A 27212-nucleotide genomic window follows, 5' to 3' on the forward strand; every position below is an offset into this window, starting at 1 on the left:
GAGTCAAAGTGAAGAGTCTTCAACCAGCTTAGCTCACTAGGCTAGACAACTGGGGCGAAATTGTCCGTAATCGGCGCGATGTCCGCCGACCGGCGCCAAAAACGGCGCAAATCAGTCCGGCATCGCGCCGCCCCAAAGGTGCAGAATCCTCTGCATCTTGAACGGCCGAGCCCTAACCTTGAGGGGCTAGGCCGGCGGGGGGTCGGAGAATCCCACCCCTGGTTTGTGATGCAGAGCAAGGCCAGCAGCGTGGGTTCAATTCCCATACGGGCTGAGGTTATTCATGAAGGCCCCACCTTTTCAACCTGGCCCTTCACCTGAGGTGTTCAGGTTAAATCACCACCTGTCAGCTCTCTTTGCTCTGTGGGGCTGGATTCTCCACACCCCGACACCGAAATTTTGGTCGGTGCCGGGGCAGAGAATCCATTTCCCCACATGGAACGGGACCGCCGCCAGTTTCCCAATTCTTCAGGCCCCAAAAAGTGGTGTACGCGGAAGTCCCGACAGTGTTGATCTAACATGGTCCTGCCAGTCGGGATATTAGCGTGGTGGCTGTGGCCACCCTGGTCAGGGGCGGGTCAATTGGAGTGCAGGCCTGGGGCCTTATACGTGGCCGGGCAATTTTTGGGCGGGCGGTCAGGGTCGGGCACGTGGCAAATCGGGGGCACTATGTTTGGGGTCCAGCTCCGCGGTCTGAGTCTGCCATGGAACACGACGCGGCCGCTGGAGTTTTTCTGGCGTGAATGTCTGCAGTTTTTACGACGGCGTGGGGGCACAGAGAATCAAGCCCATGGCATCTGCAACTATGGCGACTTTACGATGACACAGTGGTTAGCACTGCTGCCTCACAGCTCCAGGGACCCGGATTCAATTCCGGCCTCGGGTGACTGTATTTGTGGAGTTTGCACGTTCTCCACATGTCTGCGTGGGCTTCCTTCGGGTGCTCCGGTTTCCTCCCACAGTCCAAAGGTATGCAGGTTAGGTGAATTGGCAATGCTAAATTACCCCTTAGTGCTAAATTACCCCTTAGTGCTAAATTACCCCTTAGTGTCCAAAAGGTAAAATGGAGTTACGGGGGATAAGGTGGAACCATCGAAGTTTGTGATTTAAATCACAATATTAGGGGCCCAATTCTCCCCTCGGGAGACTAAGTCCCGACGCCAGAGTGAAAACTGTTTCACTCCGGCGTTGGAGCCCGCTCCCAGCCCCCTATTCTCCCGCCCCTGGGGGGCTAGGAGCGGCGTCACGTCATTTACACGCGCCGAGCCTTGGCGCCGCGTAAATGATGTCACCCGCGCATGCATGGTTGCCGTCCTCCCCGAGGCCGCCCCGCAAGAAGATGTCAGATGGATCTTGCGGGGCAGCGGAGGAAAGGAGGTCCTCCTTCAGAGAGGCCGGCGCGCCGATTGGTGGGGACCGATCGCGGGCCAGACCCCATTTTAGGCCCCCCCGGTGTATGAACCCTTCCCACCCACAGGCCGCCCCCCTGCGTTCCCGTGCTGTTCCCGCCGGCAGCGACCAGGTGTGGACGGCGCCGGCGGGAACCCGTCGTATTGGGCAGGCCGCTCGGCCCATCTGGGTCGGAGAATCGGCGCTCGCCCGTTGCAAACGGTGAGTGGCGATTCTCCCAGCGGCCAGCCGTGATTCTCGCCGCGCCGGTTTGGGGGGTGTGGGAGAATCGCGTGCGGGCGTCGGGGCGGGGTGGCGGGACACGCGCGGTGCCCCCGCAATTCTCCCACCCGGCGTGGGGGGAAGAATTCCGCCCCAGATGTTTCCCAGCACAGGGCAATTGCCAAGGGGATGTTTGTACTTCTGGGCAATTGCCCCGCAAACCTTACCTGTGTACTTATGAGAGTACACACCCAAATCCTACGTTGGGGAACTTGAAAGTTACAGCCGTTTTGTGAACATGTCATCCTATAGATTGTACCTAATGGGACATATGGGCATGATATAGACAAGTCTGCTAAGTCCCCTTCTCGCCCAGTGAAACTCGAGCCACAAAGAAAAATCAAATGTGCTTGCAGGATTTTCTTCCCAGATTATCCACTCCACAGCCATCTTTATGGCCTTGGAGCTTGTGGCACTAAGGTTTATGTCCCAGTGGGGTCATGTCTCATGGTTTGGGAACCCCTGTCTTCAGGAAATGTCAGTTTACAAAATGACTTATTATGATTTGACTGCTGTGGTGCTAAGAATGAAGTCACTACTGGGAAAATGGTTGAAGGGAACATTGCCGCCAAATATTGGAAACTGGACCTCTTCCTCACACAGGTACAAACATAATTTAAACTTACCCTGTGATTGCGTTTTCTCACCTCTTACATTGAATTTACGACAACATGGGCGAAATTCTCCGGTATCGGCGCGATATCCGCCGACTGGCGCCGAAAACAGCGCAAATCAGTCGGGCATCTCACCGCCCCAAAGGTGCGGAATGCTCCGCATCTTTGGGGGCCGAGCCCCAACCTTAAGGGGCTAGGCCCGCGCCGGACGAATTTCCGCCCCGCCAGCTGGCGGAAAAGGCCTTTGGTGCCCCGCCAGCTGGCGCGGAAATGACATCTACGGGCGGCGCATGCGCGGGAGCGTTAGTGGCCGCTGACGGCATTCCCGCGCATGCGCAGTGGAGGGAGTCTCTTCTGCCTCCGCCATGGTGGAGACCGTGGCGAAGGTGGAAGGAAAAGAGTGCCCCCACGGCACAGGCCCGCCCGCGGATCGGTGGACCCCGATCGCGGGCCAGGCCACCGTGGGGCATCCCCCGGGCCCGGAGCCCGCCCGCACCGCATTGTCCCGCCGGTAAGGTAGGTGGTTTAATCTACGCCGGCGGGACAGGCATTTTAGCTGCGGGACCTCGGCCCATCCGGGCCGGAGAATCGCGGGGGGGTGCCCGCCAACCGGCGTGGCGCGATTCCCGCCCCCGCCAAATCGCTGGTGCCGGAGAATTCGGCAACCGGCGGGAGCGGGATTCACGCCAGCCCCCGGCGAGTTCTCCGTCCCGGCGGGGGGTCGGAGTATCTCGCCCCATTTCTTCCACACTTGTGCATTTTCTTGTTAACTCTGGGGCTTTGCATCCATGACAAAAGAAGCTTTTAAGCAGTTTTCTCTGAGCAAGTCAATGGGTGGAATTTTGCAGGCCTGTCGTGGTGTGGGAGGAGTCCTAAATTGCAAGAAACCATTCAAAAATCCATTGACTTTGGCAGGAGGGACCGTAAAATTTCACCCAACATCCTTTTTCATTTTAAAAATCTGTTGGTTTTTCTACCGTGTTCTATTTTGCTTGTTAGTTTGCATTATGGCCAATGGAACAAATGAGGTGGGGACTGTGTAATTATTTTTCTGCATTGTCACCTGGGATTTAGTTTAAGACTTGAAGGCGAGAGGTTATAAGTTACAGGGAAAATCTTTGCTGCCACAATCAAAAATAAGCCTATGAGTCAAAATCCGTGAGCACAACGGAAGTTGCACAATAATTTTTAAAACTTTTGCCACAGCAAAGTTTCGGGAAAGCATGTGCCAAAGTTGTATGTACAATCTTTAAAGCTTTGGAAATCAGCATCTATATAACATACTATTTTCTTTTGAAGGGATTCTTGATAAACTGATGTACTCTAAAACCCTTTGCATGGATGCTAAACAGACTGGAGGAATGCATTATGATCTCCATAGTCTTTATGGACACTCAATGGTTCTTGCTACTGAACAGTAAGTATTAAATGTAGGAGTACAGGTATCGGATCCCGTATCTGGGAAGCTCAGGACCAACTGTGTGCTTGATACGGGGATTTTCTGGATTTTGGGTTGGTGAGGTGGGGGGTGGGTAGTGTGTCAGTGGAGAGGTTCCAAATTAACTAGAACTTGACGACGGGCTGATTTCTCTGCTGAGCTGGATCTAGCCGGGCTGGAAAAGAGAAAGATTCCAATTTTATAGGCAAGCAGCATGTTAAAAATCTGGCCCCATGCAAATTTACTCACATTACTGCTCCATTCATAACGTTAGCATCCTGCATTGGATGTGTCTGGTTTAGTATCTGCTTTGGCATGTGTCTGAATTCTGATAAGAATATATCATTAACTACATAATTTCATAGTTACCTTAACTGGGGATACACTATTTGAGAGAAAAAGGCGCTGGTAGTGATTGAAAAGTCGGATCTTTCTTCCAAGGACATCATGTGGTTACAATAGCCAAATGGATCATAGAAGCATAAAATTCAACAGCACATAAGAAAGCCATTTGATCTATGATGCTTTGTACAATTCTCTAAAGATGCTTGTCACCCAAATATTTCTCCCATACATTTCTCATTTCATTGCTTTTTCAAATATTGAGCCTTTTCCCTTTTGAAAATTAATGCATATACTCCTAGAATCCCTACAGTGCAGAAGGAGGCCTTTCGACACATTAAATCATCACCAACCCTCCGAAAGCACTCTACCCATTCCTTGTCCACCCTACCATATCCCCGTAACCCCATAACCTAACCTGTACACCCTGGATAGATTTCTTTTTAATTTAGTGTACCCAATTATTTTTTTTTTTCCAATTAAGGGGCAATTTAGCATGGCCAATCTACCTAACCTGCACATCTTTGGGTTGTGGGGGTGAAACCCACGCAGACATGGGGAGAATGTGCAAACTCCACACGGACAGTGACCCAGGGCCAGGATTCGAACCTGTGTCCTCTGCGCTGCAGTTCCAGTGCTAACCACTGTGCCACATGCCACCCTGCATCCCTAGATATTAAGGGGCAATTTAGCATGTCCAATCCACCTAACCTGCACATCTTTGGACTGTGGGAAGAAACCAGAGCAGCCGGAGGAAATCCACACAGACAGGGCAAGAAAATGCAAACTCCACACAGACAGTTACCCAAGGCTAGAATTGAACCCGGTTCCTGGTGAATGAGGCAGTAGTGCTAACCACTGTGTTGCCCATTACTGCTACCATATACTGTTGTCACCTCTTAAGTAATTTTCATTTCCTAATGGGATGTTATGCACGAATATCTTGCAAACCTCTCCGTTGTTTGACTTTTCATAAACAGTACATACATCCTGTACAGTATGGGTACCTGTATTACATGTATACATTGTGCTATATTTAAAAGTAATTTAGCCAATTCAGGACAGCTTGGGCGCGATTCTCCACTCCCACGCCGGTTGGGAGAATCGCCTGGGCCGCCAAAATTTCTGGGGACGCCGGTCCGACGCCTTCCCGCGATTCTCCCAAGCGGCGGGAACAGGCCGGTCGGGTTTCGCGGGCCGCAGGCCGGAGAATCGCTGGAGACACCCAAAATGGTGATTCTCCGGCACCCCCTCTATTCTGAGGCCCGGATGGGCCGAGCGGCCAGGCCAAAACGGCGGGTTCCCCCCGGCGCCGTCCACACCTGGGGCGCAATTCTCCCCCAACGACGCGCTGTCCAAACACGGCGCCAATCAGACGGGCATCGCGCCGGCCCAAAGGTGCGGAATGCTCCGCATCTTTGGCGGCCTAGCCCCAACATTGAGGGGCTAGGCCGACGCCGGAGGGATTTCCGCCCCGCCAGCTGGCGGAAATGGCGTTTGTTGCCCCGCCAGCTGGCGCGGAAATGCGGCGCATGCGCGGGAGCGTCAGCGGCTGCTGACAGTTTCCCGGCGCATGCGCGGGAGCGTCAGCGGCCGCTGTCAGTTTCCCGCGCATGCGCAGTGGGGAGAGTCTCTTCCGCCTCTGCCATGGTGGAGGCCGTAGCGGAGGCGGAAGGGAAAGAGTGCCCCTACGGCACAGGCCCGCCCGCGGATCGGTGGGCCCCGATCGCGGGCCAGGCCACCGTGGGGGCACCCCCGGGGTCAGATCGCCCCGCGCCCCCCCCCAGGACCCCGGAGCCTGCCCACGCCGCCTGGTCCCGCCGGTAAATACCAGCTTTGATTTACGCCGGCGGGACAGGCAATTTCTGGGCGGGACTTCGGCCCATCCGGGCCGGAGAATCCAGCGGGGGGTCCCGCCAAACGACGCGGCCCGATTCCCGCCCCCGCCTAATCTCCGGTACCAGAGACTTCGGCGGGGGCGGGGGCGGGATTCACGGCGGCCTATGGCCATTCTCCGACCCGGCGGGGAGTTCGAAGAATGACGCCCCTGGTCGCTACAGTCGTGGGCGGTGCGTGAACGCTGGGGGGGCGGCCTGTGGGGGGGGCGAGGGGGACCCTGCACCGGGCTTCACCTTGAATGTGGGGTGGCCCGCGATTGGTGCCCACCGATCGTTGGGCCGTCCTCTCTGAAGGAGGACCTCCTTCCTTCCGCGACCCAGCAAGATCCGTCCCCCATATTCTTGCGGGGAAGATTTGGACAGGACGGCAACCACGCATGCGTGGGTTGGTGCCAGCCAACCCGCGCATTCGCGGATGACGTCCGTTCTGCGGCGCCAGCCGTGTCATCCATTCGGCGCCGCTTTTACGCGGGCGACAAGGCTTGGCGCGGGTAGATGACGCGGCCCCGATACTGTCCCATTGTCAGGGCCTGAATCGGTCGGGACCGGGGCCGTTCCGTGCCGTCGTGAACCTTGACGGCGTTCACGACGGCGCGGCCACTTCGGCGTGGGGGTGGAGAATCACGCCCATAATCTTTTTTTTAACAACATGAAAGAAGCTGGAACATAGAGGTATTGTAATTAAGCAGGTTGTGCTTTTCAACTGCTACTCTTTTTCAGTTGGGAACTTTAAATTGCTAACTATGTATTATCTGAAATTCTGCCCTAACTTATGCACTTTTGGAGATCATGGGCGCAATTCTCCGGAAACTGCGCGATGTCCGCCGACTGCCGCCCAAAACGGCGCCAATCAGACGGGCATCGCGCCGCCCCAAAGGTGCGGAATGCTCCGCATCTTTGGGGGCCGAGCCCCAACATTGAGGGGCTAGGCACGCGCCGGAGGAATTTCCGCCCCGCCAGCTGGCGGAAAAGGCCTTTGGTGCCCCGCCAGCTGGCGCGGAAATGAAATCTCGGGGCGGCGCATGAGTGGGAGCGTCAGCGGCTGCTGACAGTTTCCCACGCATGCGCAGTGGAGGGAGTCTCTTCCGCCTCTGCCATGGTGGAGACCGTGGCGGAGGCAGAAGGGAAAGAGTGCCCCCACGGCACAGGCCCGCCCGCGGATCGGTGGGCCCCGATCGCGGGCCAGGCCACTGTGGGGGCACCCCCCGGGATCACATCGCCCCACGCCCCCCCCAGGACCCCGGAGCCCACCCGCGCCGCCTTGTCCCGCCGGTAAGGTAGGTGATTTAATTTACGCCGGCGGGACAGGCAATTTATCGGCGGGACTTCGGCCCATCCGGGCCAGAGAATCGAGCGGGGGGGCCCGCCAACCGGCGCGGCGCAATTCCCGCCCCCGCTGAATCTCTGGTGCCGGAGACTTCGGCAACCGGCGAGGGCGGGATTCACACCAGCCCCCGGTGATTCTCCGACCCGGCGGGGGGTCGGAGAATGTCGCCCCATAAGACCATAGGAAATAGGACCAGGAGTAGGATATTCGGCGCCCCGAGCCTGTTCCGCCATTCAATAGGATCATGTCTGATCTCACATTCCTCGCATCTGTTTTCCTGCCCTTTCCCCCTAACCCTTGATTCACTAAGTCATCAGGAATCTATCTATCTCAGCATTAAATATGCACAAGGACTCTGCCTCCACAGCTCTCTGTGGCAAGGAATTCCAAAAACTCTCAACCCTCTGAGAGAAGAAATTCCTCCTCATCTGAGTCGTAAATCGGCATCCTTTATTCTGAGACTGCCTCTGGTCCTAGACTCTCCCATTAGGGGAAACATCCTCTCAACATTTACCCTGTCAAGCTCCTTAAGAACCTTAAGATGTCTCAATGAGATAACTTCTCATTCTTCTACATTCCAATGATTTAAAAAAAAAACAATTTAGGGGACTCAATTAATTTTTTAGAATTAAGGGGCAATTTAGCGTGGCCAATCCACCTACCCTGCACATCTTTGGGTTGTGGGAGCAAGACCACGCAAACACGGGGAGAATGTGCAAACTCCACATGGACAGCGATCCAGAGCCGGGATCGAACCTGGGACCTCGGCGCCGTGAGGCAGCAGAGTTAACCATTGCGCCACCGTGCTGCACTTTACATTCCAATGATTAGAGTCCCAACCTGTTTGACATTGCTCATAAGACAATCCCTCCATACCAGGATCACCCTAGTGAACCTTCTTTGATCCGCCTCCAATGAAATAATATCTTTCCTTAAATAAGGAGATCAAAACTGCTCACAGTACTCCAGATGTGGTCTCACCAGTACCTTGTACCATTGCAGCAAGACTTCCCGACTCTTATACTCCAACCCCTTTGAAATAAGCGGCAACATTCTATTAGCCTTCCTGATTACCTGTTGCACCTGTAGGCTAGCGTTTTGTGTTTTGTGCACAAGCTCCCCTAAGTCCCTTTGTGTTGCAGCTTTCTAAAGTTTTTCTTGATTTAAATAATACTCTGTTCTTTTGTTCTCCCTTCCAAAATGAATACGTTCACAATTTCCCTCATTATACTCCATTTGGCAACCTTTGCCCACTTACTTAACCTATCAATATCTCTTTGCAAAATATATGCATCCCTCTTGCAACTTGCCTTTCCACTTATTTTTGTATCGTCTACAAATTTAGCTATAGTACATTCGCTTCCTTCCTCCAAGTCATTAATATATATTGTAAACAGCTGCAGACCCAGCACTGATCTCTTTGGAACCCCATTGGTTACAGATCGCCAACCTGAAAAAGAACCCCTTAACCACGCTCAGTTTTCTGTCCATTAGCTAATTCTCTATCCATGCCAATGTGCTACCTCCAACACCATGGGCTCTTACCTTATGACAACATTTTATGAGGTACCTTGTCGAATGCCTCTTGGACGTCCAAATAAAACACATCTATTGGTTCCCCTCTGTCCACCATGGTTGAGAATACCTCAAAAACTCTTTAAAATTAGTCAGATACGATTTCTCTTTCATGAAGCCATGCTGACTCGGCTTGCTTAGATTATGATTTTCCAAATGTACTACTATTACTTCCTTTGTGTATTTTAAAAAGCCATCATTCACTGCAGAAATTACTGGCAGAGTGAAAAGAAAAATAATCATAGAGGTTGGCTTTAGATAGTTCCTCAAAATGGATTTGGTGCAGAGCAAAGGAGCAATACATTTTGTATTAAAAATAAATATTTATCTAATTTAATTTCTCTTTTTCCGCAGAGTAATTAACAGCGTGTTCCCTGGAAATCGAAGTATTATTCTTTCTCGATCAACTTTTGCTGGGTCAGGAAAATACACGGGACACTGGCTGGGAGACAATGCTGCAAATTGGAATGACATCAAGTGGGCAATTCCTGGAATGCTAGAGTTTAGTCTCTTTGGTTTTCCATATGTAAGTTGATTTAAGAATATATATCCAAGTTGACAGTAAAAACTGTAGAAATAGCATTCATCTTATCACCTGGACAAATCTTTTTATTTATTAATTTTTTTTAAATTTAGAGTTCCCAATTCATTTTTCCAATACAGTAGCAATTTAACATGGCCAATCCACCTACCCTGCCCATCTTTGGGCTGTGGGAGTGAAACTCACACCAACACGGGGAGATGTGCAAACTCCACACGAACAGTGACCCAGAGCTGGGATCGAACCTGGGACCTCGGCGGCGTGAGGCAGCAGTGCTAACCACTGCGCCACCGTGCTGCCCAGGATAAACTTTTTCATGACCAACCTTTTTTGTGTAACATTTGGCATATTAAGATTGCAAGAGATGCCATTCAAAACAAAGATTTGTTGTGTGGAGTCGAACTTAACTGCCGAGAGGAGCTGAACAACCACAACCATTTGATGAACTAGTAAAGTCACAATTATGCTTCCTTTTGACAGATAGGAGCAGACATTTGTGGTTTCTTTGATGACTCACCTGAAGAACTTTGTAGGAGATGGATGCAGGTTGGAGCCTTTTATCCATTTTCTCGGAACCACAATGCTGAGGGATATAAAGTGAGTTCTCATCAGTTGACAATGTGTATTTAATTGCACTCGGAGAAAATGCAAATCATAAAAAAAAATCTGTTGACTCATTAATTGATGCGGCGTATGGATGGATTTAATTTACAATGGTTGGGAAAGCAAAAATAGTTTTAAAGTATTTATATTTGTATTGGTAAACATTAGAAATAATGAACAGTTTTAATTGGGTTTAATTTAATGTTTCTGTGGCTGAAGGGGTAAAACCTAAAGTTAGATTCATGCTGGACAAAGGTGTTTGGATGTGTGGGGGTGGTTAAGTTCCAACTATGTTACTATCGTGCTTAAATGATGGCCACTGTATGAAAAATAAATAAAAGGCATAAGCATGTGGCCGCTGCTTAGCAACTGGAGGTCCTTGTGAGGTAAAATGCTTTTATGTTTAGTTTAGGTAATTTTAGAGCAGTCGGAGATGTGTAGAGAGTGAAAAGGCAGCTCTCGCATGCTTTGCTAGAAGCAGTTGGTTCAGAAGACTCGAAAGGGAGCATATCTCTCAGTTTTTCTATAAGAAACACCAATAATAATCTTTATTGTCACAAGTAGGCTTACGTTAACACTGCAATGATGTTACTGTGAAAATCACCTAGTCGCCACACTCCGGTGCCTGTTCGGGTACATTGAGGGAGAATTCAGAACGTCCAATTCACCTTACAAGCACGTCTTTTGCCACTTGGGGGAGGAAACCGGTGCACCCGGAGGAAACCCACGCAGACACAGGGATAACGTGCAGACTCCGCACAGGCAGTGACCCAACCTGCGAATCAATTCTGGGTGCCTGGTGCTGTGAAGCAACTGTGCTAACCACTATGTTACCAGGACGCCCAATACCATGGTGTAATGAGCAGCTACTTAAGGAAATTGGAGAAATGAAGGGCAGAATTCTCCACCCCCATGCCGGGAGGGAGAATCGCCGGGGCGCCGTGCGAGTCCCGCCCCGCCGCCCCAGCACCCGCACACGATTCTCCCACCCCCCCTGTCGTGGTATGTATTAGGGGTAGTACGGTATATGTGATGCCGAGAGGCTATTGGTAGACAGACACTGGGTCCTGATTGGATCTGCCGCCTGCTGGCTCCACCCAGTAAGGCGGAGTATAAGAACCCGGGTTCTCCCAGCAGCCGCATTCTGTAACTGAGCTGCTGGGGAACTAGTCTGCTTAATAAAGCCTTCGATTGACTTCATCTCTTCTCGTCTCGTGAGTAATTGATTGTGCTACAATTTATTAAGCAGACTTAAAAAGACTATGGAGCTCCAGATCGCCCCGGAGAGTCTGCGAATCAGCCCCCATGCAGCAAACTCAGCGGCCGTATTTAAACACTGGCTAACGTGCTTCGAGGGATACTTCCAAACGGCCCCCGGCCGGATCACAGAAGACCAGGAAATGCAGGTCCTGCATTTCAGGGTGAGCCCGGAGATCTACACGCTCATCGAAGACGCGGAGGATTTCCCGACGACGCTCACCATGCTGAAAGGAGTCTACATTTGGCCCGTAAACCAAGTCTACGCATGCCACCAACTCGCGATGAGACTGCAAATCCCCGGAGAATCGCTGGACGGGTTCTACAGCGCGCTGCTAATATTGGGAAGGAACTGCAACTGCCCATCGGTGACAGCAAATGAACATACGGAGCTCCTAATCAGGGATGACTTTGTGGCAGGTATGACCTCATCCCAAATCTGCCAGCGACTGCTGGAGAGAGACTCACTAGGGCTCACGGAGGCACGGGCCCTTGTGGTCTCCCTCGATGTGGCCTCACAAAATGCCCACGCTTACGGCCCCGACCGCGTGGCAGCCCCTTGGGCTCCGTGGACCCCCGCTGCGACCGACTCCCCGGCACCCCCCATCCTCCTGCAAGCCTGTGGGCCAGAGCACCAGACCACCCGGGGGGGCCCCGCTGCTATTTTTGCGGGCAGTCGAAACACCCCCGGCAGCGCTGCCAGGCCCGCTCGACCATCTGTAAATGTTGCGGCAAGAAGGGGCACTATTCGGCGGTGTGCCAGTCCCGGGGGGTCGCCTAATCTCCGGGGGAGAACGGGGACAGCAGACTCAAGCCCCCCAACGATCCATGTGCGGCCAATGGGCGCCGCCATTTTGGGAACCGGACTCCACGCGGGGAGGATGGTCGCCGCCATATTGTGACCGTCTGGACACGTGCGATCCATGGGCGTGGCCATTTTGTCTGCCCCAGACCGCGTGCGATCGATGGACGCCGCCAGCCTGGCTGATAGCCAAGGACCCCAGCATGGACGGCTTCACGGGGTCTGAAGAAAACGCCCCGATGCAGCAACCACGACTGGCTTCAGTGACCCTGGATCAGTCGCGGCCCCAGACGCTCCAAACGGCAACAATGACGGTGCTGGTTAATGGGTACGAGACGCCATGCCTGATCGACTCTGGGAGCACGGAAAGTTTTATCCATCCGGATATGGTAAGACGCTGTTTTCTTTCAATCCATCCGAGTACCCAAAAGATTTTCCTGGCAGCGGGATCCCATTCCGTAGAAATTAAAGGGTTCTGCATCGCGAACCTAACAGTGCAAGGGAGAGAGTTTAAGAAATATCGGCTTTATGTCCTCCCCCCACCTCTGCACTCCCACTCTCCTAGGGTTAGATTTCCAATGTAACCTCCAGAGCTTAACGTTCCAATTCGGCGGCCCTATACCCCCACTCACTATCTGCAGCCTCGCGACCCTCAAGGTTGAACCGCCTTCCTTGTTTGCGAACCTCACCCTGGATTGCAAACCCGTCGCCACTAGGAGCAGACGGTGCAGTGCCCAGGACCGAACGTTTATCCGGTCTGAAGTCCAGCGGCTGCTGAAGGAAGGCCTAATCCAAGCCAGCAATAGACCCTGGAGAGCCCAGGTGGTAGTTGTAAAGACCGGGGAGAAGCAGAGGATGGTCGTAGACTATAGTCAAACCATCAATAGGTACACGCAGCTAGATGCGTACCCTCTCCCCCGCATATCCGACATGGTCAATCGGATTGCACAATACAAGGTCTTTTCCACCGTGGACCTTAAGTCCGCATACCATCAGCTCCCCATCCGCCCGAACGACTGCAAGTACACGGGCTTCGAGGCAGATGGGCGGTTCTACCACTTTTTAAGGGTCCCATTTGGCGTCACTAACGGAGTCTCGATCTTCCAACGGGAGATGGACCGAATGGTTTGCCAGCACGGTTTGTGGGCCACGTTCCCATACCTCGACAATGTAACCATCTGTGGCCATGACCAGCAGGACCACGACGCCAACCTCCGCAAATTCCTCCAGACCGCTAACGCACTGAACCTCACCTATAACGAGGAAAAATGCGTGTTTAGCACCGACCGTCTAGCCATCCTTGGCTACGTGGTGCGTAATGGAGTGATAGGCCCCGACCCTGAACGCATGCGCCCCCTGATGGAGTTCCCCCTCCCCCCCTGCTCCAAAGCCCTGAAACGCTGCCTGGGCTTCTTCTCTTATTACGCCCAGTGGGTCCCCCACTACGCGGACAAGGCCCACCCGTTAATTCAGTCCACTACCTTCCGCCTGTCGACAGAGGCTTGCCAGGCCTTCAGCCGCATCAATGCGGATATCACAAAGGCCACGATGCGCGCCATCGACGAGTCTCTCCCCTTCCAAGTCGAGAGCGACGCATCCGACGTATCTCTGGCAGCCACTCTCAACCAAGCGGGCAGACCCGTGGCCTTTTTCTCCCGGACCCTCCGCGCTTCAGAAATCCGCCACTCCTCAGTGGAAAAGGAAGCCCAAGCCATAGTGGAAGCTGTGCGACATTGGAGGCATTACCTGGCCGGCAGGAGATTCACTCTCCTCACTGACCAACGGTCGGTAGCCTTTATGTTCGATAATGCACAGCGGGGCAAAATCAAGAACAACAAGATCTTGAGGTGGAGGATCGAGCTCTCCACCTATAACTATGAGATCTTGTACCGTCCCGGAAAGCTGAACGAGCCGTCCGATGCCCTATCCCGCGACACATGTGCCAACGCACAAGTAGACTGCCTCCAAGCCCTCCACGAGGACCTCTGCCACCCGGGGGTCACTCGGTTCTACCACTTTGTGAAGACCCGCAACCTCCCCTACTCTGTTGAGGTCCGAACAGCCACCAGAAACTGCCAAATCTGCGCAGAGTGCTAACCGCACTTTTTCTGGCCAGATAGAGCGCACCTGATAAAGGCTTCCCGACCCTTTGAGCGCCTTAGTCTGGATTTCAAAGGCCCCCTCCCCTCCACCGACCGCAACACGTACTTCCTAAACGTGGTGGACGAATACTCCCGTTTCCCTTTCGCCATCCCCTGCCCCGACATGACCGCTGCCACGGTCATTAAAGCCCTCTACACCATCTTTACACTGTTCGGTTTCCCCACATACATCCATAGCGATAGGGGGTCCTCCTTCATGAGCGACGAACTGCGTCAATTCCTGCTCAGCAAGGGCATTGCCTCAAGCAGGACGACCAGTTACAACCCCCGGGGAAACGGTCAGGTAGAGAGGGAGAACGGTACGGTCTGGAAGACCGTCCTACTGGCCCTACGGTCCAGAAGACTCCCAGTTTCCCGTTGGCAGGAAGTCCTCCCGGATGCCCTCCACTCCATCCGGTCGCTGCTCTGTACCACAACTAATCAAACGCCTCACGAGCGCCTCCTTGTCTTTCCTAGGAAGTCCTCCTCCGGAACGTCACTTCCGACCTGGCTGGCAGCCCCAGGACCCATCCTGCTCCGAAAGCATGTGCGGGCGCACAAATCGGACCCGTTGGTCGAGAGGGTTCATCTTCTCCATGCAAACCCCCAATACGCCTACGTGGCAGACCCCGCCGGCCGACAGGACACGGTCTCCCTGCGGGACCTGGCGCCCGCCGGAACCACACACACACCCCCAACACAAATCACCCCCTCCCTCCCACCGGCCTCCCTTCCCGGGTGGATCGGTCCTCCTCCCGTGCCCGCCCAGGAGTAGTGAAACAGGAACAAACAGCGCGATGCTCCCAGAGACGACAGTGCCCGAGCCAGCACCTGCACCACCACCGGGGCTGAGACGATCGACAAGGACGACCAGGGCACCCACTCGACTCGTGGAATCCGCGTGACAAAGCAAAACCTGTAAATAATTCAATAGCTCAGTAAAGCAGCAGTGTAAATAGTTCACCGTTGAGATCGATGCATATCACTGTGTTAATATAATTCCAGTACCAGCTTTGTAAACCTCTACCACCATGCAGCCCACCACCCCGCTGGGTTCTTTTTTAACAAGGGGTGAATGTGGTGGTATGTATTAGGGGTAGTACGGTACCTGTGATGCCGAGAGGCTATTGGTAGACAGACACTGAGTCCTGATTGGATCTGCCGCCTGCTGGCTCCACCCAGTAAGGCAGAGTATAAGAACCCGGGTTCTCCCAGCAGCCGCATTCTGTAACTGAGCTGCTGGGGAACAAGTCTGCGTAATAAAGCCTTCGATTGACTTCATCTCTTTTCGTCTCGTGAGTAATTGATTGTGCTACACCCCTCAGACCGGTGCGGCGAGAATCACGGCTGGCAGCTGGGAGAATCGCCGCTCCCCGTTTGTAACGGGCAAGCGGCGATTGCCGAGCGGCCTACCCAACCCGCCGGCGCCGTCCACACCTGGGGCGAGATTCTCCGACCCCCCCGCCGGGTCGGAGAATCGCCGGGGGCTGGCGTGAATCCCGCCGCCGCCGGTTGCAGAATTCTCCGGCACCGGATATTCGGCGGGAGCGGGAATCGCGCCGCGCCGGTTGGCGGAGCCCCCCCCCACGATTCTCCGGCCCGCATGGGCCGACGTCCCGCCGGCGTAGATTAAACCACCTACCTTACCGGCGGGACAAGGCGGCACGGGCGGGCTCCGGGGTCCTGGGGGGGGCGCGGGGTGATCTGGCCCCGGGGGGTGCCCCCACGGTGACCTGGCCCTCGATCGGGGCCCACCGATCCGCAGCCGGGCCTGTGCCGTGGGGGCACTCTTTCCCTTCCGCCTTCGCCACGGTCTCCACCATGGCGGAGGAGGAAGAGACTCCCTCCACTGCGCTCCCGCAGGCAGCGACCAGGGGCAAAATTCTCCAGAAACGGCACGATGTCCGCCGACTGGCGCCCAAAACGGCGCAAATCACTCGGGCCTCGCGCCGTCCCAAAGGTGCGGAATGCTCCGCATCTTTGGGGGCCGAGCCCCAACCTTAAGGGGCTAGGCCCGCGCTGGACGAATTTCCGCCCCGCCAGCTGACGGAAAAGGCCTTTGGTGCCCCGCCAGCTGGTGCGGAAATTACATCTCCGGGTGGCGCATGCGCGGGAGCGTCAGCGGCCGCTAACGGCATTCCCGCGCATGCGCAGTGGAGGGAGTCTCTTCCGCCTCCGCCATGGTGGAGAATCGCCGGGGGCTGGAGTGAATCTCGCCCCCGCCGGTTGCCGAATTCTCCGGCACTGCATATTCGGCGGTGGTGGGAATCGTGCCGCGCCTGTTGGCCCCGCCAGCTCCTCAAGGTGAGGGCTCGGCCCCTCAAGATGCGGAGAATTCCGCACCTTTGGGGCGGCGCGATGCCGGACTGATTCGCGCCGTTTTTGCCGGCGGTCGGTAGACATCGCGCCGATTGCGGAGAATCCCGCCCTGAAGTGATTTTCCGGTTTGTGAGATTTTACTAAAGTATGGAATGTGAGTTGAAATAAGTATAGAGATCAGTGACTGGATCTCAGAGTTTTTGGAGAAGACTGTGAGACAAAGAAAGCCTAAAAGGGAAGGTGCAAAATCCTGGAATGGATTTGCTGTTGAAAGTGGAACAGAGGCTTTGTTTAAAATTGGGAGTGAAATTTGGAAATTCATATGATAAATCAATTGGGGCGATTCTGAGGAAAAGGCCACAGACAATGGCCGGGATTCTCCTCCCCACCGGGCCACATTTCTGCCCCGACAGACCAGCGGGATTCTCCGTTAAGCCGGCCGGTCAATGGGGTTTCCCATTGTGGGGCAGTCCCATGCTGTCGGGAAACCCCCGGGCGCCGGCATAACGGAGAATCATGCTGCCGGAGAATCCCGGCCAATAACATGGCTTCAGAGCGGAGTGCGGACTTCAATCATCTTGAGTGCTTAAAAGGGACTGTTTGTGTCAATGAGACTATTGTAGCTTAAGATGTACATTGTAATCCATGTTCATCTTTAAATATTCAATTTGTGAAGCTAAGTGGGGGGAGTAAGGAAGAATTGTATTATAAGCCAATTTTTCATGTTTAATAAATGTTTCTTCCTTGTTGCTAAAACAAATGAGCAGTCCTGAGACTCTGTTCCTCCATGTTTTATTGAAAAAAGTAAAAGTTATGAGCCAAGGTTCCATTCTGGGATCTTCCCATCCGGTTATAACATGAACTGGGAACGTAATGGCATTCTGGTAACAAATTCTTCCTTTTTTTTTAGCATCAAGATCCTGCTTCTTACGGCGAAAACTCCCTTTTGGTGAACAGTTCCAAACATTACCTGAATATTCGTTACACATTGCTTCCTTACCTTTACACACTGTTTCACAGGGCTAATGTCTATGGCGACACTGTAGTCCGACCGCTGCTTCATGAGTAAGTTTTTCAGAAAATCATGTATTCAGTTAATTAGCAAAGCCATATTAACATATTATCAACTCATACAAATGAAATTAATTCACTGAACTGACATTGAATTTTTGTGCAACAAAATTGTCAGCGCACCTTATCGCATTCTTTCTGCTTGAGCAGTTTGAGTTCAAATGAATGATTTCTGTTGAAATTAATTTAAGGAGTGAAAAGATGAAAGATGAAATCCAATCTAAGTAAATTTTGCCGAATGCGTTGCTCATGAGGTTGATTTTCCAGTTGGTCTGGTTTTCACTGCAAATATTGTATGACACCCATGTGATCTGAACCATGTCATCTTGGGATGCTATGGGTGAAGGACCAAATCATCCCCACAGGAAATCACTTTGGGCTAATATTGCAAACATTAGTGTGAGCAGTCTAAGATGGAATTGTCAGAAATCTGGGAAGAAGTTACCTTTCTCAGCTGTTAGATGAAAAGTATTGCACGGTATGTGGGTTTCAAGGTGCAGAAAATGACCTTTAAATTTTGATGCACTGCAATAAAATGGGAACCAAACAAATTACAAATTAACTGTTCAGGGTAATGTTTATGAACAGGGCATGTATGGATGAGATCTGTGCAGTCTGTCATTATAACATGCTTTCTAATCATCTGAAGATTACTTTTTTGTACTTGTTTACGGGATGTGGCCATCGTTGGCTAGGCCAGCATTTATTCCTTATCCCTAATTACCCCAGAGTAGGTGGTGTGAGCTGCCTTGTTGTGGTGTAGGTACACCCACAGTGCTGTTAGGGAGGGTGTTGCAGAATTTTGACCCAGCGACAGTGAAGGAACGACAATATATTTCCAAGTCAGGGTGGTGAGTGACTTGGAAGGGAACTTCCAGGTCGTGGTGTTCCCATGTGTCTGCTTCCCTTGCCCTTCTAGATGGTAGCGGTCTTTGGTTTGGAAAGTATCTTGTTGAATTCCTGCAGTGTATCTTGTAGATAGTAAGATATCGCAAATAAATATCTTTCACGCGTGGTCGTTAGGCATCACAAACAATTCTGAGCAGAATCAATCCAGTTTCCAGTGAGCAAACGTGATCTGCAATTACTTATTCCTGCTATGGAGATGGCCATATCCTAATACGCTATTGAAATGTGGCTGAATTTATTAGTTGTGCGGTGACTCCTCAGTACTGTCAGGCAGATGTGCCACCCCTGAGAGTTTCAAACAATCATCGGCTGCTTGCTCTCCATCCCAGCACTGCCATCGGGAGTGCTCGGCACTGCCAATACTGCAGTAGGGCCTAGGAGCAGGATCATAGCTGGAGCCCTGGAGGAAAATTAGGTGAGGCAAGGGAGAAAGGTGGTCAGTTTAAAGGACAGATGGTGTATTCCCGTGTGGGCTGCTCTTGCAGCTGACAGGTCCTTCCGCTGGCCACATGCTGCCCAATAGGAGGGAACCACCCCAACTAGGTTGCAGGCATTGTAATTGCCCACATGGCATGGATCTTTATCCACCGCCAGACAGGAATCTTAACCTCACCTTTAGAACTACTGTAACAGTCCCGCTGCTTAAATAGCTTGCCCTTTGTCCTTTCTAAATACCACCTCTGTCTAACTTCCCATTATGAAATAAGTCATTGGTATTTAATTGTGCTAATGTTCTTGCAAACCAGCTTCCATACTCTGCACAGAACTTATCAAAGTCAACAACATTCTTGGCATTCAAGTGCCTTTACCTCTGCCCTCTTATTCAACTTCTCTGCAATTTTTGCCACAATAGATTACACCATCCTTTTTACATCATTCTTGTACGCTAGTCACTTGTAAAGGACTCATTACTATCTCTCTTAATGCCACCAACACACCTTCTGGTTAGGCTCCCATTTGTGGCAGTTATGTCCTGTTTGCCCCAAAGATTTCATTCCTGGTGCTTTCAAACTACTTTCATGTCAGTAAAACATCACGTGGACACTGATGGTTCTCATGTTTACTTTTCTATCATCTGCCTCGTTTCCATGGACATCACTGTGTTACTGGGACAGCATAGCCAACAACTTAGCATCAGCAAAATTGTTCAATTTGTCCCTCCGTAGTCATCACCACTCTGGACCCTCGACTGTGATCCCAACCCTGCCCTGGAATGCCTACCTTAGCCCAGTTTGACGGTGTGCAACTTAAGTGACTTGTTTATCCCTGAACACATCTTCAAACTCCACACTGAGTTCACAGCACGACTGTCTGCTTTCACTTCTGAAATATCCTCAGCTCTGCATCTATCTCAATGACACTGCTGGTCAAACTGTCAACCATGCATTTTTCACCTCTAGATTCAACCTTTTCTATTGCCTCCCTCTCTGCCACTCCCAACTCTCACAAATTCACTTTGCTCCCTTCCCACATAAAATTCTATTCACTTTGGTTCCTTCCACCTACAGCCATCCTTCTACCCCTCCTCCTGTGACGTGTCCCTTGGTGCATTGATTTTCAAATCTGCTCATCATCAAGTCACCTTACAGTCACGCCCCGACATTTTTGACTCCTCAAATTCCTTTCACTGCCTAATTTCTTCCACTCTTCCAGTATTATTCTATCTCGTGTTCCTCCCCATTTCCTTTCTACTACATGTGACAGAGTCTTCATAAATTTTACCACTCTCTGGAACTCCCTCCTTAAATCTAGTCACCTCGCTACATTTAAAGTCTTGACTGAAACCTTTCTCTTTGAGAGCACCTTCAGCTGCATCCCACTCCTTCTTGGGCCTGACTGCCTCTTACCCCATAACTGTGAAATGCCTGGAAAGATTTTGCAATGTTAAATATACTGCATAGCCGTTAATTATTCTTGTTGTTTTACTGATAAAATAGGCAGCGTGCTCCCGACATGAGCTTTTGGAAACTTATCAGAAAATGTAGAAGCAGTTTGATTGTGTGCTGCTTATTCCATTGTGTGGCATTGTTAACTGCTCCAATTGGAGATAAAGTAACAAATTCCATTTCCCAGCATTTTCATCCGCAGCATGTCATTCAACTGCAACTACAACCAAATATGTAAATTGCTTTATCTTTTCCAAGGTTTCCTTCAGACAATTTAACATGGACTGTTGACCGTCAGTTTCTATGGGGACCTGCTCTTCTTATCACTCCTGTGCTAGATCCTGTATGTTAATTCAAGTATTATTTATTAATATCCATTTTTATTTATTTATATTTATATTAATATTTATTTATTTTTACAAATGTTAATTAAAGTATATATTTTTTAATGTACAGTAAATAATCAGTAAGTTAACAACAACAAAATTTGCACGTTTGTCACTCTCCTGTTGTCGAATATAAATTACTTTGTTTTTTCTAATAGCAAAATGTATAATGTAAAAAAACATCTTATTAAACATTTTTGTGTACACTATCCCATTAGTACCATCAATAACTGGACAGTTTCACTGAACTTAATGTGATTTGAACTGTATGTTTTTTTCTTTTATTTAGCTGTTTGCCTCACTCTTTTAGATCCCCTGGGCGGAATTCTCCGCAATCGGCGCGATGTCCGCCAACTGGCGCCACAAACGGCGCGAATTGGGGAGACCAAGGCAGGCCAGCAGCACGGTCCGATTCCCGTAACAGCCTCCCTGAACAGGCGCTGGAATGTGGCGACTAGGGGCTTTTCACAGTAACTTCATTTGAAGCCGACTTGTGATAATAAGCAATTTTCATTTTCATTCATTCCTTTCCGCCCCGCCAGCTGGCGGGAAAGGCCTTTGGTGCCCTGCCAGCTGGCGCAGAAATGACTTTGCCGGGCAGCGCATGCGCTGGAGCGTCAGCGGCCGCTCACGGCATCCCCGCGCATGCGCAGTGGAGGGGGTCTCTTCCGCCTCCGCCATGGTGGAGACCATGGTGAAGGCGGAAGGAAAAGAGTGCCCCCACGTGGGGTGGGCCCCGATCGCGGGCCAGGCCACCGTGGGGGCACACCCCGGGGCCAGATCGCCCCGTGCCCCCCCAGGACCCCGGAGCCCGCCCGCGCCGCCTTGTGCCGCCGGTAAGAGAGGTGGTTTAATCCACGCCGGCGGGGCAGGCATTGCAGCAGCGGGACTTCGGCCCATCCGGGCCGGAGAATCGCCGGGGGGTGGCCCACCAACCGGCATGGCGCGATTACCGCCCCCCGCCCCCGCCGAATATCCGGTGCCGGGAATTCGGCAACCGGCGGGGGCGGGATTCACGCCTGCCCCCGGCGATTCTCCGACCCGGCGGGGGGGGGGTTGGAGAATCCCGCCCAAGTCATTCATTATTCCCCAGCTAAGAAAACAGGGAGACAGCCTTTTTCAGACCTGGTTGTTATTGCTCTGTATGATTCTTCATTGAAGTATGCAAAACTGGCCTGTATGGCCTGCCCTCTGATTTCTGTGGCATTCCCAATGTGTGACGACCTAGCCTTCACTTGTGTCTACCCACAATAACTTAATAATGGGTAGACTAATGAAAACATTTGAGGAACAACTGTATGGCACAGTGGTTAGCCCTGCTGCCTCACAATGCCTGAAACCCGGGTTCAATTCCGGCCTTGGGTGACTGGCTGTGTAGTTCGCATGTTCTCCCCATGTCTGCGTGGATTTCCTCCGGGTGCTCCGGTATCCTCCCACAGTCAAAAGATATGCAGGTTAGGTGGATTAAACATGCTAAATTGCCCTTTATTGTCTAAAGATGCGCAGATTCGATGGATTGTTCGTGATCAATGTGTGGGGCTGCAGGGGTGTGGGCCTAACGTAGAGTGTTCTTTTGGAGGATCAGTGCAGACTCAATGGGCCGTATGACCTTCTTCTGCACTATATGGATTCTAGATGTCGAAATACAAATGTGCAACCTGGTTCTGGCTGCATGAATTAAGATGGAGCAAATTAACTTATTTGTCTATGGTATTTTGCAATATAAAATTGAATATTTGGAACAGAAACATGAACCAACATCCATGTCACAGTATAAGAAAGGACGAAAAAGAGAATTTTGTTTCTAAAATGCTTTCTATAACCTCATGACATCCCAAACTAAATACTTTTTGAAGTGCAGTCATTGCTGTACGAAATGTGACAGCTAATTTGCACACAGCAAGTTTCCACAAATAACAATGATATAATGATCATATAATTATTTTTGATTTTGTTTTGAGGGGTACTTGCAAGCCAAAATATCAGGAAGAGCCTCTGCTCTTCCTTGAGTATTGTCATGAAGCTTTTTATGTTGACTTGAGAGGGCAGAGGGTTTACATTTTTGTTGCAAATTGCCTAGTTAGCAGTTTGATGTCTCTTTGGCAAAATGGCCCCTCTGATTTTACAGCACTCCCTCAGCACTGCACTGAAGTGTCAGCCTGGGCTTATAGCCCAGATCCTCGTGCCTCAGAGGAGTTTTATAGCTGACAATAGTGCAGCATTATGCCACACTAGAAGTGTGATGAAAATGGGTGCCTTCCAACCCAATAAGAAAATGATACCCCTCATATTTCATTTTGCAGTTCTAAGCTATTTTAATATTTGTTTAAAATTTATACCAATGCTTCTTCCATTATTTTCTTTTTTTTTCAGGGTACGGAATATGTCTCTGCCTATGTACCTGATGCGGTTTGGTATGATTACGAAACAGTAAATATCCCTTTCATTCAATTTTGAAGTTAATGAATTCTTATTCCACAGTTGAATGATCTCGCAGTGGAAAATTCTTCACAAGGAACACTGACCAATAAATCATGCTTCAACTGCATCAGATTTTCCATTTATTTAAATTAATCAATAGCAAATTGTACACTGCAGGCCCACAATTTCTTAGGTCATATTTCCTGTTAGGACCTGTTATGACTGGAATGGTAGTGCACTGTTTGTCTAGTCCTACTACCCCACAGACCACATCATTTGGTTAAAAGTTTGATTCGCTCACCAAAAATTGTTTATCTTTGCTACTGTTACCCAGAATAAAAGAGAAATTAACCAGGCTTCTTACAATAAACAACAAACTTATTTGTCCAACTAGAAAGGCAAAGCATAATAATATACAGTATGAAATACCCTAAGTCATATACAGACACCCAAAAATAAAAATGGAGGAATTCGGCCAAAGGTTAAAAGTCAATCGTTCAAGGGTAAAGGAAAGATGTTGGATGGAGTCCTTGAAATACTGTCCGTGTTGTACAATTCTTCTCTTAGCGCTGATCTGAGAAACAACAGTGACTCGCGCGTTATATTTCAGATACTCCATCCCTGCATGTAGAGCAACTTAGGAGTAGCAAATATTCACTTCTGACTGTGGACTGGCTCTGGACTGCAAAGCCGCTGCTGTCTTTTCACCACCAGTTGGTCCCTCTTCTTCTCAAAGCAAAACCAAGACCATCTTTAAAACAGTGTTCTAGACATTTTTTTTTTCCAAAGCCATAAACTACCGTGTGCCCTCTTTGTACACAGTTCACCCGGGATAGCAGGTTTCCAGCTTTCTCAAAACTGTTAAATTACATTCTCCTGGAAAATGAGAATAGCAATAAGAGACCTGCATTAACCCAGTAACGAAAATACAGACTCTTCCAAACAAGGGGCGGGATTCTCCGACCCCCTCGGTGGGTCGGGGAATCGCCAGGGGGGGCGGCATAAATCCCCACCGGCCGCCCCGCAATATTCTCCGGCCCCCGAAAAATCCCGTCGCCGTGAATCGCGCTGCGCGCCTCGGAGAATGTCGAGGCCCGGCGCGACGCAACATCTGTTTTTCTTAATATTATTGTTGAGAAATATATGTATATACCTGGAACAGTTGCTATTAATATATGTGCATCGACCATAAGATATGTTTGTTCTTTCAAGTCAAAATGACCAAGCCTGACAACAGAACAGAATTATATTAGACACAAGATAAAGACATGCACTGGTGCAGAAATTATATTTCGTAGTTACCTGTGCCTTACTCAAATCTCCCAGTGCTGTGCCATGCTAATTAATAAACAAAAATGTAGTACAACCTCAGCCTAAAAAAGTCATTTTTTGTTAAATTAGGGTGTTGCCATACCTTCTCGAAAGCAGATGGTGAATATGCATGTTCCAGGAGATAAACTGGGACTGCATGTCAGAGGTGGATTTATCTTCCCAACACAGCAACCAGCAAAAACTACTTTTTATAGGTGAGTACAGCTAGATCTATGCTTAACTTTCCTGAAGTTTAGCACACTTACATTAAAATGTCATAGATAATTACAGTGCCAATGAATTGCATCAGATAAGTATATTGTTTTTATGTACAGTCGGAAGAACCCCATGGGCCTCCTCATTGCCCTTGATGAAAAAGGAAAGGCTAGTGGAGAGCTATTCTGGGATGATGGAGAATCTAGAGGTACTGTATTAATCTTTATATTGTGTTATAATCCACCATGAGCAGCTGCTTTGAATACTAATTATGCACTAAACACCTTTTCACAAGTTAGATCCATGAAATAACTTTACTCAGAATATTGTTATGATCCCAGACCCCCATTTCTTTTTTGTAAGATGCGATTAAGGGTCAACAATGTTTTGCCTAAAGTGGTCAAAGTTTGTGATTCAAGACACCTGCTCAGAGAATAAAGCTACAAGATTCCACATGTTTTGAACAAATAAAATAAACTTTACTATAAAAGGTCAGAAATATGAAACAATTTTGAACATCTGTTTCATACCCTAAAATTCACAGTAAATATGGTAAATGTGTGAAATCAGCACACTGCATTAAATAGCAAACGTGACCAAGACAGATTCCATGGGATTTTTCAGCAACCCATCAACATGTCAGTGAATGCTGAGAGCCGACCAATCTCATTGGCTCACTGTCATGAGGGATTCCAGTCTTCATTTCCAAAGATCTCACCATGGAATTCTCTTCAAAGGTCACTCCAACTTGGACACTCTCAATGACTGAATATCTCCCAGTGTTTCAATCATGTCTTGCCAGATTTATGAGTGCACTCGATCCTTTACTTAGTAGTTCAATTTCAGTGCTTTAATAGCTGGCTAGCATCACTAGTCTGGCCCTGTCCCGAGATTTCACAAAGCTTCAATTTCCCCAGCTACGTCATGCTATAATTGGTTCCTGTGGATTCCTCTGAGCCCAGGGTTTCTAACCATCCAGGATTAGCTTGTAGTCTCCGGGAATTGAAGAGCAATCTCCAGGACAGCCCTGGAGAAAAATCATTGGGACATTAAACAAATTATTAGTTTGTAATTTTCTTGGAACACTTCACTTTCCCAGATTTACACTGTTGCTTCACAGTGCCAGGGCCCCGGGTTCAATACCTGCTTGGGTCACTGTCTATGCGGAGTCTGCACGTTCTTCCCGTGTCTGCGTGGGTTTCCTCCGGGTGCTCCGATTTCCTCCCACAAGTCCCAAGAGACGTGCTTGTTAGATGAATTGGATATTCTGAGTTCTCCCTCAGTGTACCCAAACAGACGCCGGAGTATGGCGACTTGGGGATTTTCACAATAACTTCATTGCATTGTTAATGTCAGCCTACTTGTGACAATAATAAAGATTATTATTATTAAAAATAAATGAAAATTGGGGATGCAGAGGCTGTGTGGCTGACAGATAATCATCATCTAATTGGATTGAGTCTTTTTTACTTTCAAATTGGCGTTGGAAGGTAGTGCAGCACAAGGATGGTCGACTCATGAAGCAAACCATGTGATGTGAAACCTTCAAGAATGTATTTATTTGTAGTTGGCAACCTTTCTGAACCTTAACCTTTTCCGCCTTGGAGCTAGTGACCTTCGCTGCTCCCCAATTCTTTTTATTAACCCTAACTGCAGAAAGCCAGCTAACAATAACACTTCTACTGCCTGTAGCTTGCTTATAACAGCACCTTTTCCCTTGCTGCCAGACACTCTCTGCCCCAGTAAACACATAATAAAGTGAAACCCTAGAACTTCCTTAATCTCCACACATTTCCATGATGATGTAGTGTTCCAGTGCTCACTTCTCAGGTAATTGTAGCTTTAACTTCCAAAACAAAGCAACTCTCTGGCCATCTCTTTACCGGCAGTGTAGACCCTTTGGGCAAAATTCTCCCACCAGCATGATCAATTGCAGGTAGGAGAGCAGAATTCGGCGGTAGGCCCAAAAATCTTTTCGTGTTGGCATGAAATTGCCAATTGATGCTGCCCACCATGGCAGGACAGGAACCCAGTGGAAGCCAGCGTGAAACAAATTTGCATCCCGTTAACGGGATGCAGATGAAGGCCCGGCTCCAATCCTTGCCCCTACGCCCGATTCTTCACAGCACTGGTCCTGAACATGTCTGCACCAACGTGGCATGCTTACCTGTCAGGGCTTACCTGATGAAAGGCTGAGGCTGCTTCTGGAGTTCGGGATGGAGGCTGTCAGTGAACTTGGAACACCACAGCCGTGGGTGGGGGGAGCACGTATTGGGTGGATCTTCCAGCTTCAATGTCTTCAAGTAGGACCACCTTCCAGCCACAGTGTTCCTGCTGGACTAAATTCTTTCTTCAGGAGGCTCATACTCGTTCTTCAATGGCGGGTCAGTGATGTCAGGTGCCTTTTTTACTATGGCACCTGGATCTGACAACGGGATGTGCACCATCAAGCCTCCCCGCCATGGAAAACAGCGCGAAACCCCT

At 50.1% G+C, this 27212-nt stretch overlaps 1 protein-coding gene across 1 annotated transcript in view; it reads left to right on the forward strand.

The window, feature by feature from the left end:
- si (sucrase-isomaltase) overlaps positions 1 to 27212 on the forward strand; it is a 257508-nt gene that overhangs the window by 93906 nt on the left and 136390 nt on the right. The window contains exons 16-23 of the mRNA XM_072474450.1: positions 3585 to 3702; positions 9220 to 9391; positions 9887 to 10003; positions 17439 to 17593; positions 20653 to 20737; positions 23154 to 23210; positions 24603 to 24727; positions 24848 to 24936. Coding sequence (XP_072330551.1) covers positions 3585 to 3702; positions 9220 to 9391; positions 9887 to 10003; positions 17439 to 17593; positions 20653 to 20737; positions 23154 to 23210; positions 24603 to 24727; positions 24848 to 24936 — 918 coding nt within the window. The remainder of the gene's footprint in view (positions 1 to 3584; positions 3703 to 9219; positions 9392 to 9886; positions 10004 to 17438; positions 17594 to 20652; positions 20738 to 23153; positions 23211 to 24602; positions 24728 to 24847; positions 24937 to 27212) is intronic.

This window comes from Scyliorhinus torazame, chromosome 14 (genome assembly GCF_047496885.1).
Source record: "Scyliorhinus torazame isolate Kashiwa2021f chromosome 14, sScyTor2.1, whole genome shotgun sequence".
NCBI lineage: Eukaryota > Metazoa > Chordata > Chondrichthyes > Carcharhiniformes > Scyliorhinidae > Scyliorhinus > Scyliorhinus torazame.